The sequence below is a fragment of the Mirounga angustirostris genome, unplaced genomic scaffold, assembly GCF_029215605.1.
Source record: "Mirounga angustirostris isolate CCGP_5_RB_7025 unplaced genomic scaffold, mMirAng1.0.hap1 SCAF_17, whole genome shotgun sequence".
NCBI classification, from domain to species: Eukaryota; Metazoa; Chordata; class Mammalia; order Carnivora; family Phocidae; genus Mirounga; species Mirounga angustirostris.
Window position 1 is genome coordinate 9,846,227 of NW_026991725.1, and position 13,240 is coordinate 9,859,466.

Consider the following 13,240-nt stretch of genomic DNA (forward strand, 5'->3'; position numbering starts at 1 on the left):
CACAAAATGCTTCTTGATCATTAAGGTAGTACAAGTATTTATATTATAAAACTGGTGGGAGCTTGATCTTTAAAGGACAGGACCACCAACCGATACATGCAGATTTTGTGTGTGTGCACCTAAGGGACCTTTGACATTCAGTTTTGCTGTAGAGAAACAGAATGAGTAAACGAACTATTTTTTTTTTTTGCAAGAGGTAAGTAAAAGATTCAGTTGGATTCTTCTGGGGAGGGGAAAAGGAATTGAAAGTAAGTCTTCATTTTACAATCATCATCTATATGAATTCTTCATAGTCAACTTGTCCATCTCCATCAATATCTGGTTCTCTGACCATTTCATTGACTTCATCTGTTCGTTTTTCTCCCAAGTTTGTCATGACATAAAGTAGTTCTGCCACACTGATGTAACCAGGGCCATCCTTGTCAAAGACTGGGAATGCCTCACAAATTTCTTCTTCACTGTCTGTATCTTTCATTTTTCCAGCCATCCTAGTCAAAAATTCTGGTTAGTCAATGGTGCCGTTACCGTCAGCACCCACCTTGTTGATCATATCCTGCCGTTGGACTTCTGTTGGGTTCTGACCCAGTGACCTCACAACAGTTCCAAGTTCCTTTGTTGTGATGGTGCCATCACTGTGTTTGTCAAATAGGGAGAACGCTTCCTTGAACTCAGCAATCAGCCATGCTGCGAGCTAAGGGAGGGGGAGCAGAGGGAGCCAGGGTGGCTGCCCTAGTGCAGGGGCTGTGGTGGTGGGGTGGCCCCCACACTGCCACAGCTAAGGCACAGTGTGTGCTCAGCGCTGTGAGTAATGGCCCCCTGCCTGCGAGGCTCTCAGCACTACTGCCCCATTCTCTAGGGGATTTTAAGATTTCTGATTTATCCTTGTTTTTTTGCTTTTTGGCAGAAAAAGATGATCCGAGGCTCATCTTATACTTTGCCCCAGCTCTAGGAATCAACCATTTCTCCAGTGAGTCCTGGTTCCCATTAGTAAAGGATGGTTTTGAGAAATCTGGGTGCTTAGGGTGCTCACTGCTTATGGGAAGGGCATAGCTCTTAGGTCTGAGCCCTTAGTGGACAGAACTAGGAAATATATCGAAGCATATATGTGTGAATGTGTATATAAATTTATATCTATTTCTATTATATCAATCTCACACATTTATAGCAATTTCTATGTCATCAGTCTCACTATATGAAAAACCAAAAGTTTATACCAATACATTCAATTCCAAATCAACACCACAGGGTTTATTTTAACCTTCCTTGTCTATGTGTTTCCCTCTCTACTTTACAGTGAGAAATCTGGCTCCCATTAACCTCAATATGTTTACCTCTTTGCATTGTCCCCTGTATATACCAATCTTCTGGCCATACTGACTGTATCACAGGTCACACTGGCCTCAACCATGTGGGTCATGCCCTCTGCTGCAGTCCTAGCTGAGTCCTCAGGTGAGCCCCCTGGTTCGCACCAAGAGAATGAATACATGAAGGGGGAAAAAAAGAGAAAAGGGAATGAGCTATATATTTAAAATCTTCACTGTGGTTCTAAAAGTAGAAGAGTAAAAACATGGATGTTTCCATTTGCTGTTTTATGTCTTGATGATTTCTGTTGCAGCTCTTTGAAGTTTTTGTTTTATTTTTTAAAGATTTATTCATTTGAGAAAGAGAGAGAGCAAGAGAGCAAGCATGGGAGCATGGTGGGGAGGGGCAGAGGGAGGAGAGAGAGACTCTCAAGCAGACTTCCCACCAAGCACAGAGCCCAAGGCAGGCTTGATCCCAGGACCCTGAGATCATGACCTCAGTGAAAATCAAGAGTTGGCTGTTTAGCCAAGTGAGCCACCCAGGTGCCCCACCCCCCATTTTTAAGAACTTTTAAACACAATTTTTCTAGCTATTTTGCACAACTCCCAAGATTTTTACTTAAAAAAATTTTTTTTAAAGATAAAAAAATTTTTAAACTAATCTCTATACCCAATGTGAGGCTTGAACTCACAACCCCAAGATCAAGAGTTGCTCACTCTACCCACTGAGCCAGTCAGTGCCCCTCAAGATTTTTGCTTTTAAAAATTGAAAATTGGTTGCCAGACTTATTTAGCCATGTTTAAACTTTCCTCAATTGCATATTTCTTTTATAATTAAACAACTCTGATAAGCTTCATCTTTAAAAGAAAACAAATATCAACACAAGTCAAGAACTGGCTCATTTTGTTGTTTGTTCTTAAGAAGACCATAAAGATTTATTTTTTCAATTCTTTGAAATTGTTTTTTGGTTACATGGAAACATGTGCTTTTTTTTTTTTTTTAAAGATTTTATTTATTTATTCATGAGAGACAGAGAGAGAGAGGCAGAGGGAGAAGCAGGCTCCCAAGGAGCAGGAAGCCCGATGCGGGACTCGATCCCAGGACCCTGAGATCATGACCTGAGCCGAAGGCAGATGCTTAACCATCTGAGCCACCCAGGCGCCCCGGAAACATGTGCTTTTTATAAAAGCTGCAAACAATGCTGAAATTACAGAGTCAAAAGTGAGAGTTCTTCAAATTTCCATTCTACCCTGTAGCGTCAACATTACCTGGGAACTTGTTAGATATGCTGATTTTGGGGGGCTCCACTTAGTCCTACTGAATTACAATTTCTGGAGATAAGATCCAGCACTCTGTTTTTAACAAGCCTTCCAGGTGTTTCTTTCTTTTTTTTTTTTTCACATGCATGTTTAGTGTTTTATTCTTTGAAGAATGGTTCTGAAACATTACACTAAGTCAGGCTGAAAGGTAAAGTTTAAAATAGTTTTATAAGGCTATAACATAGGACTGTTCACTCCCCAAATTTTGACCATAGAGCTTACGATATACCTAGTTGGCAGTAGGACCAGGTTTTTCCAAATAGTCATCATTTTTCTCTTGTATGCATAGACTTCTTCTCTCTAGCTGTATTCTGCTTTTGTTGCATTATCTCGGAGTCCCTCTGCTTTCTCCAAGAGGTGGTCAAGCTATCCTCTTTTCTTTTTCCCCTGCTAATTTCCTGGGATTTCTTCATGTTTCTCTGGCGGGCACGTTCTCGCTAATTTCCTTACTCACGGCCGTGCTCACCCGGGACTGAGCCCGGAAGAGTGCCCTCCAGGTGATTCTTACGCATACTAAAGCTTCAGATCTGTAGTGCAGCTTCCTAGCCGGCGTGCGTCAATATGGAGCTGACCCTTGAACAGCACAGGCTTGAACTGGCGCAGGTCCACCTACGTGTGGATTTTTAAAAAATAAATACAGTGAGTGCTGTAATGTATTTTCCATGCTGCTGATTTTTTTTCCTTCTCTTTAAAGATTTTATTTGTTTGTTTGTCAGAGAAAGAGAGAGAGAGTACAAGCAGGGGGAGTGGCAGGCAGAGGGAGAAGCCGACTCCCCGCTGAGCAGGGAGCCAGATGCGGGACTCGATCCCAGGACCCTGGGACCATGACCTGAGCTGAAGGCAGACGCTTAACTGACTGAGCCACCCAGGTACCCCTGCCTGATGATTTTACAAAATATGTGTGGTTTTTTTTTTGTTTTTTTGTTTAAAGATTTTATTTGGTTGACAGAGAGAGACACAGCGAGAGAGGGAACACAAGCAGGGGGAGTGGGAGAGGGAGAAGCAGGCTTCCCACGAGCAGGGAGCCCAATGTGGGGCTTGATCCCAGGACCCTGGGACCATGCCGTGAGCCGAAGGCAGACGCTTAACGACTGAGCCACCCAGGCGCCCCCAAAATATGTGTGTTTTATGTTTATGTTATCGGTGAGGCTTTGGCAATAGTAGGCTATCAGTAGTTAAGTTTTTAGAGAGTTATACTTGGATTTTTGACTGCATGGAGGTCAGTGCCCCAAACCCTACGTTGTTCAAAGGGTCAGCTTCAGCCTTTGGGTAGCCGGCATGAGACCTGGGGTGGTATATGGCCCAGGCTGGTTGCCCCTCGTATAAACAACCTCATTATTTTAATCCAGTGTTGCATAATAACTTGGAGATTTAGAGATGAATTATACATATGATTCTTGTACACAGAGGTCATATTTTATTCTTATTTTCAATCTTCTCTATATCCCGCCTACCACAATGTATAACATAAAGTAGCCACTCAGTTGTTGTTTGAGTGACAATAAATACCTGTTTCAGGATTCCAGAGAAAGGGGGGTGGGTGCTCTGGATGGGATAGCGGGGGAAGGTTTTACGGGGACATCGAAGTTGAACCTTGCAGGCTGGGTTGAGTTTTGCTGGGAAGAGTTGAGAGGAGGAGCATTTGCGGCTGAGGCACCACAGAGAGCAAGGAAGCATAAAAGAACACGCGATTTTTGAGGAACTGTGAAAATAGAGTAATGTATTATTTAATTGACCTAGACATAACAAGCCATTGTCCGCTCCAAGACCTCAAAGACCTTCTATGAGTGACCAGATGCTTGGTCAGAAAGGAACGTCTCAGTGTCCATCCCCCTTTCTGTTCAGCTGCCATTGTCATGACCCAAAGTCTTGCTGAGGAGACACCTGGTCCTCTGCTGTCCCGGCAGTCCAGCGGTCTGTGCTCTCCATTTCATTCTATTGAGCTAACAACTTGGCCAGCCAGAGAAACCAGTGAAATCACACACCTTCCCCGTGGGTCTAGCACGGTTTCAATCCAACAACTTTTTGAGATTTTCACCGAGGCTCTGAAACAAAATCTCTACGGAGAAGCCAAAAGTTGCTGTTTCCATCACTCAGTTCTCAGTGGGCTGGTGTTAACTCGAAGCTGCTGAATTTAACAGAATACAGTGAAGTGGATGAGAGCAACAGGAGAGATCATAAATGGGTCAAATTATAAGCCAGAAGCCTGAGCATCTGTATTTGCCTCTTTTACCTCCCCAAATCCCATGGAAATGACTGGAAAAATATGAAAACAAAAATAAATTTGTAGTAGCAGAGGAAATCAGAAAAGATGACATCAGCTGACCATAAGAAGAGAAATCTCTGTATAAAGGACATGGGTCAGCTTGATGGCAAAATAAGGAGGCTGCAAAACCTGTTTCCTCATATAGATGAAGGAGAGATCATTGAAAAAATACTTTCTCAGCAGCATCCTAGGTAACACAAAGATCAAAGTCAGTGGTGTTGGGAGAAGAAGCTATGAACTTGCCAGTCCCCACTTCAGGGCAGGCAGGTGTGGGGTTTGCCCCAGGATAAAGCTACAAGCACAGTGGGAGTCTGCGTGGGAGTCTTCCACAAGGGATGATGGACCGGAGAGGGAGCCGGGCGGTACCCAGGACAACTTCTGATCAAAGGAAAAAAAGAAGTCCCACCACCTCCGCCCCCTAGAAATGAAGCTCTCCGACAACCTCAGTGAAAGCCGGACCAGTCCCACCCCTCCTTCCTTCTCACCTACCAGAGCCAGTGCCCCCATCCTCGGAATCTGCGTTCACAACCAGGGAACTAGGGATTCCCACTTCCGCTGGGAAAAAAGAGAGGAATCCCTGAAGGAATGAAATTTACCAAGGCACAGTTCCACCTGCTAGCCTGCCTACATTTTTCACCCACACCTCCTAAAATGGTATCTCTAAGTGAGGTCCTTCCTAAGACCACCTGCATAAGAATTACCTGGAATGCTTGGCTAAACTGTGTACATCTGTGCCCTACCTTTTACTCCCTGGTCATCTTCTGTCTACCCCCTACTCCCAAATGATGAAGTGAAAGGAGCTTTTCTACACTGTAGGCAAACCTCCAACGATTATTCTTCGTGGAGAGAATAAGATGAGACAAAGTGTGACTGTGTATTTAATCCCTTTAGAGTTATAATTCCCAGCTTTAATCATTGTCTCAAGTGTCTTCTAATAGTGTTTATTATTATGATGGATATTTGGTTATCAATCAGTTTTTTCCCTATAACTCTTTATGGCAAATCACCCAAAAAGTAAGATAGGTTTTTTTTTTTTTTAAAGACTTTGTTTATTTGAGAGAGAGAGAGTGAGCACGAGCTGGGGGAGAGGCAGAGGGAGAAGCAGACTCCCCACCAAGCAGGGACTCGATCCCAGGACCCTGGGATCATGACCTGAGCTGAAGGCAGACGCTTAACCAACTGAGCCACTCAGGTTCCCTGAATGTAAAATTGATATTCACTCCAACTTTATTTTTTTAAAAAGATTTATTTTTTTATTTGAGAGAGAGAGAGCACTCAGTGGGTTGAGGGGCAGAGGGAGAGGGAGAACCTCAAGCAGACTCCCCGCTTGCAGGACTCGATTTCACCACCCATGTTCAGTCCAACTTTAAATGTTTTTCTTAATGTCCTTTAACTTTAAAGAGGGGAAGTTATGTCTGTTGAGAGAAAATATACAAAATGTAGAAATAAGGCAGAAGGATGACCGCAGGCAGGTCCTCCAATGTCATTTGGAAGATTGTCCACAAAGCCTACCCCAGGGTTCCTGTAGGGGAATGTCCTCTCCAGTGGTGGTCTACTTACTACTGATGGGGCCCCTGACTTTGTGAAATTATGTTAACTTGTAAATTTTTATCTAGCACAGATGTAAATGACTTTTGTCCAGTAGAAAAGATAATTACCAGGGGCACCTGGGTGGCTCACTTGGTTAAGTGTTGGACTCTTAATTTTGGCTCAGGTCATGATCTCAGGGTCGTCAGATTGAGTGCTGTGTCGGGCTCTGTACTGGGTGTAAAGTCTGCTTAAGATTCTCTCCCTCTCCCTCCTTCTCTACCCACCCTCTAAAAATAAAAAAAAAAAAAAAAGAAAAGAAAGAAAAAGAAAATATAATCCCCAGTGTTACAATTTTATTTTCCTATAGGATATTAATCTGTTTTTCTCTGACTTAACATTTCAGAATGCCATCCCCAACTAACTGTATAAATCTCTGTTCCTCAGATGATCTTTGACTCAGTTTTCCCTCATTGAATGGGTTAAGTACATTTTGACACATATTCAATCTATGTTTGAATGAGTTTGAATGTTTTTAGCTTTTAAAAAATTCTATTATGGCACATCATTTGGAAAAAAAACCACAGAATCCAAATTTCAGCAGTTCCTATAGTTTCTTTTTCCTCTTGAAATTCAAGGAAAGTTATATTGGATACTCTTTATTAATGCATTGCTTTTATAACCAGAACAGAAAGAACAGTAGTTGTTGCTTTTTGAAAAATAATTCAGGCCAAGAAAATCCCAGGAGGGAGTTGGGACAAACCAACTGGAGGTGGGGCGAGTGGCCCCTAGTATTCCTTCTTCTCAAGCAACATCTGCATTATTAGGTTCTTCCTCAGGGACCTCATGCAATTCTGAACTTCCAAATCAAGGGGGTTAGCACAGACAAGCCTCTCCTTCTTGGTGAGGAAGCTGGGGAGCAAGGCGGAGAAAGATTACAAACTAAGGGGTGTTCAGAAAATGGGGATGGGGAGCCCCATCCTCCCCGGCCCTGGGATTCCCCCACTTGGACCAGCCTGTTCTTTTCCTTCTTTGCTGCAGGGACTCAGGGCACCTCCTCTCTGAGACCCTGCCTCACTTAGCCTCTGAGACTGCCTAAGTGACTCATGTGTGTTTCCTCAAGCAGCCTTTCTTCTCTCTCCATCTGTCCCCGGTGTCCCTCTTCACTGGGAACATCTCTTACCTGATGCCCTGCAGGATCCTACTGAGGACACAAGCCTCTCAGGACCTGGCAGGATCCAGAAGGTGGGACTTTTCCTAGACACCCCTCCCCAGATACGACACTTACATGACACCTGGCCGGGAGCACCCACTGCTTGTTTCAAAAAAATCTTTCATGTTTGCACATCGAATTTTTCGTTTGTAGTCTGGGCAGCAGTCAGAGGGACGGAGAAAGCCTGCTGCAAGGGGAACGAGCCATTTAAGGACTGGGTCTCTTTTTAAGGAAGACTAGATCCTTTCCCCCTTGCCTCCAAAGTCCCGGGGAAGGGTGAGAAGGCACAGGATTCCAGAGGGATGCCCTCCTCTGCCTGCACTTGCTTCACTCTCCTCGGGGCTGAGCTCTGTGTCTGAGGGCACCCAGGCAAGGCCACAACAGGGCCAAGACCAGTTCTGATAGAAGAGGGAGCGTCTCGTGCCAGCAGGAGGCATCAGCGAGCACCTCTGCCCCCAGGTGAGCCCAACTCGGGAGACGGAATAGAGGTGACCTCTAATGGCCCCTCCCGATCTTCCTGGGGACATTCGCCACCGTCGGGACCCTCCCCATCTGTCCCCCACCCCCGCCCTGTAAATGGGGTGTTTTGAAGCCACTGAACAGATCTGTGCAGCTGCTACTTTTAAGCAAATGCTATAATATAACATATACCCTTACCTTCCATGTGTGTTAAGGGTTCATGCCGAAGTTTCGCCACCATGGGTTCTGTTTGGGAGAAACAGACAAGGAGGGGAGAGAAATCACCACGGCAGCCTTGTCTCGCTGTCTCCACTGGTCTCATGCCTCAGCCCCCTCCCTTGGTAGAGAGGTGATGATGCTGGACCACTGGACACCGGTCTGGGTTCTAGATCTGCCTCCAGCCCCCTTCTCTCGTCTCAAGGCCCTGGGATGTTTCAGGGAATTTTGAAACTGTCTGAGACGTGAAACCATCCGACTGACTTTGAAATACAAAAAGCAAACTGTAAATCCGATATGAATAAATCAGTCGAATGGGTACATAATGTGATACATGCCACAATACTTTCCATACATTTCTGGAATCCACAGCGGCTCAGGAAACCGAAGAATGTTTCGTTAACTGATCTGGTGGCACAAGGTCACCCAAAGTGAAGTGAGGCTATTCACAATCATTATTTACCCCAGTAGTATGATTATTTGTAGTTGCTGCCGAAATTCTACCCTGTTTGATTGAAGTATACTTCTCAGACTCTTCCAGTGAGTTAAGTAATGTCCAAGTATGTGTTACCTTTTAAAAAATGTCATTTATTTTCTTGAAAATGTAAAATATACATAATAAACACAATTGTGAGCATGTTTAAAAAGCGTACGGCTCAGTAGGACGAAGCACATTCACCTATTGTGCAAACCATCACCACAATCCATCCACGGAACGTTTTCATCTTGCAAAACTGAAACTCTGCACCTGTTAAGCAATAGCTCCCGTTCTCCCTTCCCCCAACCCCCAAGCCACCACCATTCTTCTTTCTGAATTCGACTACTTTAAGTGCCTCATCGGAGTGGAACCATGCAGAATTTGTCCTTTTGTTACTGGTTTACCTCACCTAACATAATGTCTTCAATGTTCATCCGTTTTGTAGCACGTGTCAGAATTTCCTTCCTTTTTAAGGCTGAATAATATATCGTATGTATATGCCCCATTTAAAAGAACTCTGTTCATTTGTTAATGGACGCTTGGGTTGCTCTCACCTTTTGGCTGTTATGAATAACGCTATGATTAGCATGGGTGTGCACATATCTCTTCATGTACCTGCTTTCTGTTCTTCTGAGTATATACCCAGAGAGGAACTGCTGGATCATATTGCATTACCTTTTTAAAAACTGAATACTTCTGCCTTCCAAAACACATCTAGCCCCAAAGTTTTGGATAAGGGATTGCAGACCTGCATTATGCTAATTAGGCAAAGGCAACTGAACTTTTAGATCATTTCTTACAGAGTTACACATAAATTCTATTTAAGAAGGCATGCGTTTATACTTGATATGCTTGCTATGATGTGCGTGCGGCTTGCAAAATAAAATCTTAAGTGGCTTTGCCTTTCCATTGCAGCTTCCTAACCAGCTCCTACCCTCATTCCACCACTTAATAGCTATATGATCTTTTTTTTTTTCCAAAATGGAATATTTAATATACTTTGTAAGAACAGAAGAAATGCAACAAGGATTAGAATTTTATAATATACATTAGATATTTCTGTAAAAGGTATTCCATTTTTCAAAGGCGTTTCCCCGATTTCCCTGTCTTTTCTATTTTCCTCAGAGCACTAAGCAGGAATTACTACTCAGAAGTAGGCTGCTCCGTTGTATCAGACAGTAATCACATTTTTAGGTTTCAAGTCCTCATTATCTCCCCAAACCCCTTTTCCTTTCACCGTACAGTCTCACCGCACTGTTTCACGGTAACATTGTACTCAGCTCAGATTCAAAGAGCCTGAAAGAAGCTAGAGGCCCAAGGAGTTTAGAGCGCTCGTTTAGTAGCAGGGTCCATTGGCACAAACCTTCTTTTTATTCATAACTACGATAATAGACATGGAAGCTACTTTAATGAAACAGGAACTCAGGAATGAGATCATTAAATATAACTAAACACATTTTAAATATAAATACCATGTACTTCCTGATTAGTATCAGGTAAGTATCTAAGCTATCTATCCCAAATTCTGGTCTCAGAGAAAAAGGTCAGAGACAATTATAAGCGAGGTGCTTCATATTATCAGGTCCATTTTTAAAACAATGAGATCCTTTGGAACAATCACTTTAGTCTTTCTTTTTATCAGAGATTTCCGTTGGTCCTTTTGTTGGTAATCCATTTATGTCTGCGTCCTTACAGTCTACCTTGCCTTTGTTTTTATTGTGGGATTCTCGAAGAGCTTTTCTAGGCCACCTATGACTAACAAAGGGGGAAATCAGAGGATACATGTATGGCTCCAGGAATTTTTTGTAGATCCAGAGCAGAATCGGAATGACATGCAAGGAATGCACACCATCAGGAATGCACATCTGCTGGAGTTCCTGAACCGCAACCACGGGTCCGAGTGTCTAGCTATATGATCTTGAGCAAGTTGTCTAAGTTTTCTCATTTGTAAAATGAGACTAATAATATGCAAAACTATACAAGTTGCTGATAGTCTACCTCACAAGGTTGTTAGGAGGATCTAATGTATTAAGTCCATAAGACACTTAGAACAGTGCCTGCCTGCACGTAAGAAGTACTAGATATTTACTTGTTAAATAAATAGAATGGTTAGGTGGACTTGGGTGAGGCACTTTCCTGGCTTGTTACATTTCCTCTCCAAAATGATAGTTTTACACTAACATTGTGGAATTCTTACTATAGTTCTTTTGATTTAGCACGCAACAGTCCTATGTCAGCTAAGAGAAGGCATCAAATAATTCTGGTCATGAAAAGGGAGAGAGTTATTTCCCCAAGGGGGACCAGTCATTTGTATACAATTGACTGTATTGTATACAAATGGGAGATTTGTATACAATACAGAGGCCTACAGCCTATTGCTTCTACTTTTTAAACAAGTGCTGAATTCACATCCCTGTCTGAGACAGGGAACAACCTCAGCAGGACAAAGGTGTCCTTCTGCGTTTCCTCCCCAGCTCGCGAGTTACCGCGGACCTTGTCACCAGTGGGAAGGTTCACTGAACTTACCATGAAGGACCTGGACCCGGGATCCAAGGGCAGTAGCAAGAATGAGGAAGGGGAGGGCAGCCAGGAAGAACTTCATCTTCCCTGTAGCAGGCAGAGCTGGTCTGAGGACTCCTGGCTTTCTGCTTTCTGACTCTGTGGGATCCCAGCTCTGCCCTTGTATTTATAAGAGAGGAGGATCAGGAAGTCACAGGGCAGAGGTTCAGAGTGTTGTTATTTGGCTATACGATAGACAGCATGCTATTTCTAAAAAAGGGAACAAGGCTGGGAATGCAACAGGAAGTAGACGGTAAAGGAGACTTCATGCTTTCCCAACTGCCCAGTGGATACAGGCACAGAGAGCGACTATTTCATGAAGGACCCTTCCTCCAGGAGGTTAATTTCATCCTCTAGGTCAGAGTGTTTTCTTCAGGAGCTAAGCACCTTCAAGTGCAGGAATAGCCTGTAAACCAGTCGTGTGATTCCTCACACGGACTCCTGATCCTTGACTCCTCGCTTTGTTTCACATCCCACAGCCAATCCATTAATAAATACCGTAGGCTCTACTTGCAACAGTGTATCCAGAGTCTCATTATTCCTCAGCATCTCTCTGCTAGGAGTTTTTTGAAGAGGCTCATGGATGTATCTCAGAATATTTTGCCAGGGGGAAGAGAGGGGAAGCATTTATCTTTGGCTTTTATACCTGTGGAACTTTTAAAATATGGCCACGGGTTTTGTGACACTCCTGTCACTCAGGGGTGGAGTCTATGCTCTCTGCCCTAGAAATGGAGAGGGGCTTGTGGCTGGTTCAATCAATAGTGTATGCCACGTGACCTCTGAGGCTAGGTTGTGAAAAGTCATGGACTTCAACCTTGGTCACTGGAACGCTCACTCTTGGAGTCCTGAGCCACCAGATAAGAAGACTGACTAGCTTGAGGCTGCGATGCAGTGAGGAAGCCCAAACCACAGGCAATGTTCCGGTCGATGGTCCCAAATGAGCATAGCCCTCAGGTCATCCCAGCCTAGGTGCCAGACGTGGGCGTGAGGAAGCCTCCAGATCTGCACTGGTCAATCCAGCACCTACTAGCCGCATGTGGTTACTGGCACTTCCAATGGGGCTAGTCCACACTGGGGTGTTCTGAAAGTCTAAACCTCACACAAGGTTTTAAAGATTTAATTACATGCCCGCTGCCACGTAAAATACCTGGATAATTTTTTACATTGGTTACATGTTGACATGAAAATACTTTGGATATATTGTGTTAAAGAAAATATATTATTACAGTTCATTTCATCTGTTGCTTTTTGCTTTCTTAACATGGCAACTAAAAAATTTTTTAAATTATGAATGTGACTTGCATGGTATCTCTCTTGGACAGCAGGGTTCTAGATTTGAGTCCCTCCTTGCTATTTGTGTCTTCCCAGCTGAGATCTCAGGCATCACGGAGCAGAGACAATCCATCCCTGCTCGGCCCGGTCTGAATTTCTGACCCGTAGAATTTGTGAGTAGAGCAAAATAGTTGTCGTTTTATACCATTAAACCTTGGGTGGTTTGTGACACAGCAACAGATGATGGGGACAACACTTCATTGGCCAACGGTGGACCACAGAGGTTTCCTCGCACTTCTTGTTTGCTCTTGCGTGTGTGTTATGTTCTTGCAGGACCTCCACGCCTCAGGATCCGAGAAGCCCCCCCCGGCCCCCGCCCCAGTCAGGAAGCCAGAGTTCTCAAAGGCAGGCTGAGGCACAACCCAAGCCTGGAGCTTACGTAAATCTAGGAAAAGTGAGGGCTGAGCAGCGGCTGAGGTAAGCTGTGGGACAAAAGGACTTGAAGTAGTACAGAGTACAGTCCACCCCGTGCTTCCCTCCACTAGGTTTGTGGCTTTATTGTGTTGAATCTGTCACAAAGCCTCCTTCAAGGTGCTTGTATTTAGTAGTTCTTTCAGGTTCAGTGGAAC

General features: G+C 43.9%; 1 protein-coding gene and 3 pseudogenes across 6 annotated transcripts; all 4 read right to left on the reverse strand.

Moving 5' to 3' along the window:
* Positions 1 to 256: 256 nt before the first annotated feature.
* Positions 257 to 1,417, reverse strand: LOC123854242 (neo-calmodulin-like; annotated as a pseudogene).
* Positions 1,418 to 2,162: 745 nt separating this feature from the next.
* On the reverse strand, positions 2,163 to 5,394 carry LOC123854761 (small EDRK-rich factor 1-like; annotated as a pseudogene).
* Positions 4,338 to 11,456, reverse strand: LOC123854244 (C-C motif chemokine 15-like). Of its 6 annotated transcripts, none has more exons than XM_064582119.1 (5): positions 11,307 to 11,455; positions 8,285 to 8,332; positions 7,703 to 7,814; positions 5,377 to 5,442; positions 4,338 to 4,746 (listed from the first exon to the last, which is right to left on the reverse strand). In XM_064582119.1, the coding sequence occupies exons 1-4, from the start codon at positions 11,380 to 11,382 to the stop codon at positions 5,424 to 5,426; spliced, it is 255 nt and encodes an 84-aa protein (XP_064438189.1). In that variant the 5' UTR covers positions 11,383 to 11,455; the 3' UTR covers positions 4,338 to 4,746; positions 5,377 to 5,423. The 6 variants fall into 6 exon arrangements, 5 of the variants coding, with proteins under 5 accessions (XP_064438189.1, XP_064438188.1, XP_064438187.1 ...); XM_064582118.1 differs by having other exon boundaries at positions 4,338 to 4,749; XM_064582117.1 differs by having other exon boundaries at positions 4,338 to 5,442.
* LOC123854247 (UPF0729 protein C18orf32 homolog) lies at positions 8,346 to 11,275 on the reverse strand (annotated as a pseudogene).
* Positions 11,457 to 13,240: the final 1,784 nt, after the last annotated feature.

Coding starts and splice junctions, on each gene's coding strand:
- LOC123854244 (XM_045889362.3), bottom strand. CDS start 11,382: ATGAAGTTCTTCCTGGCTGCCCTCCCCTTCCTCATTCTTGCTACTGCC. Junction 8,333..11,306: donor CCGGGTCCAGGTCCTTCATG/GTAAGTTCAGTG, acceptor TCTCCCAAACAG/AACCCATGGTGGCGAAACTT. Junction 7,815..8,284: donor ACCCTTAACACACATGGAAG/GTAAGGGTATAT, acceptor TTCCCCTTGCAG/CAGGCTTTCTCCGTCCCTCT.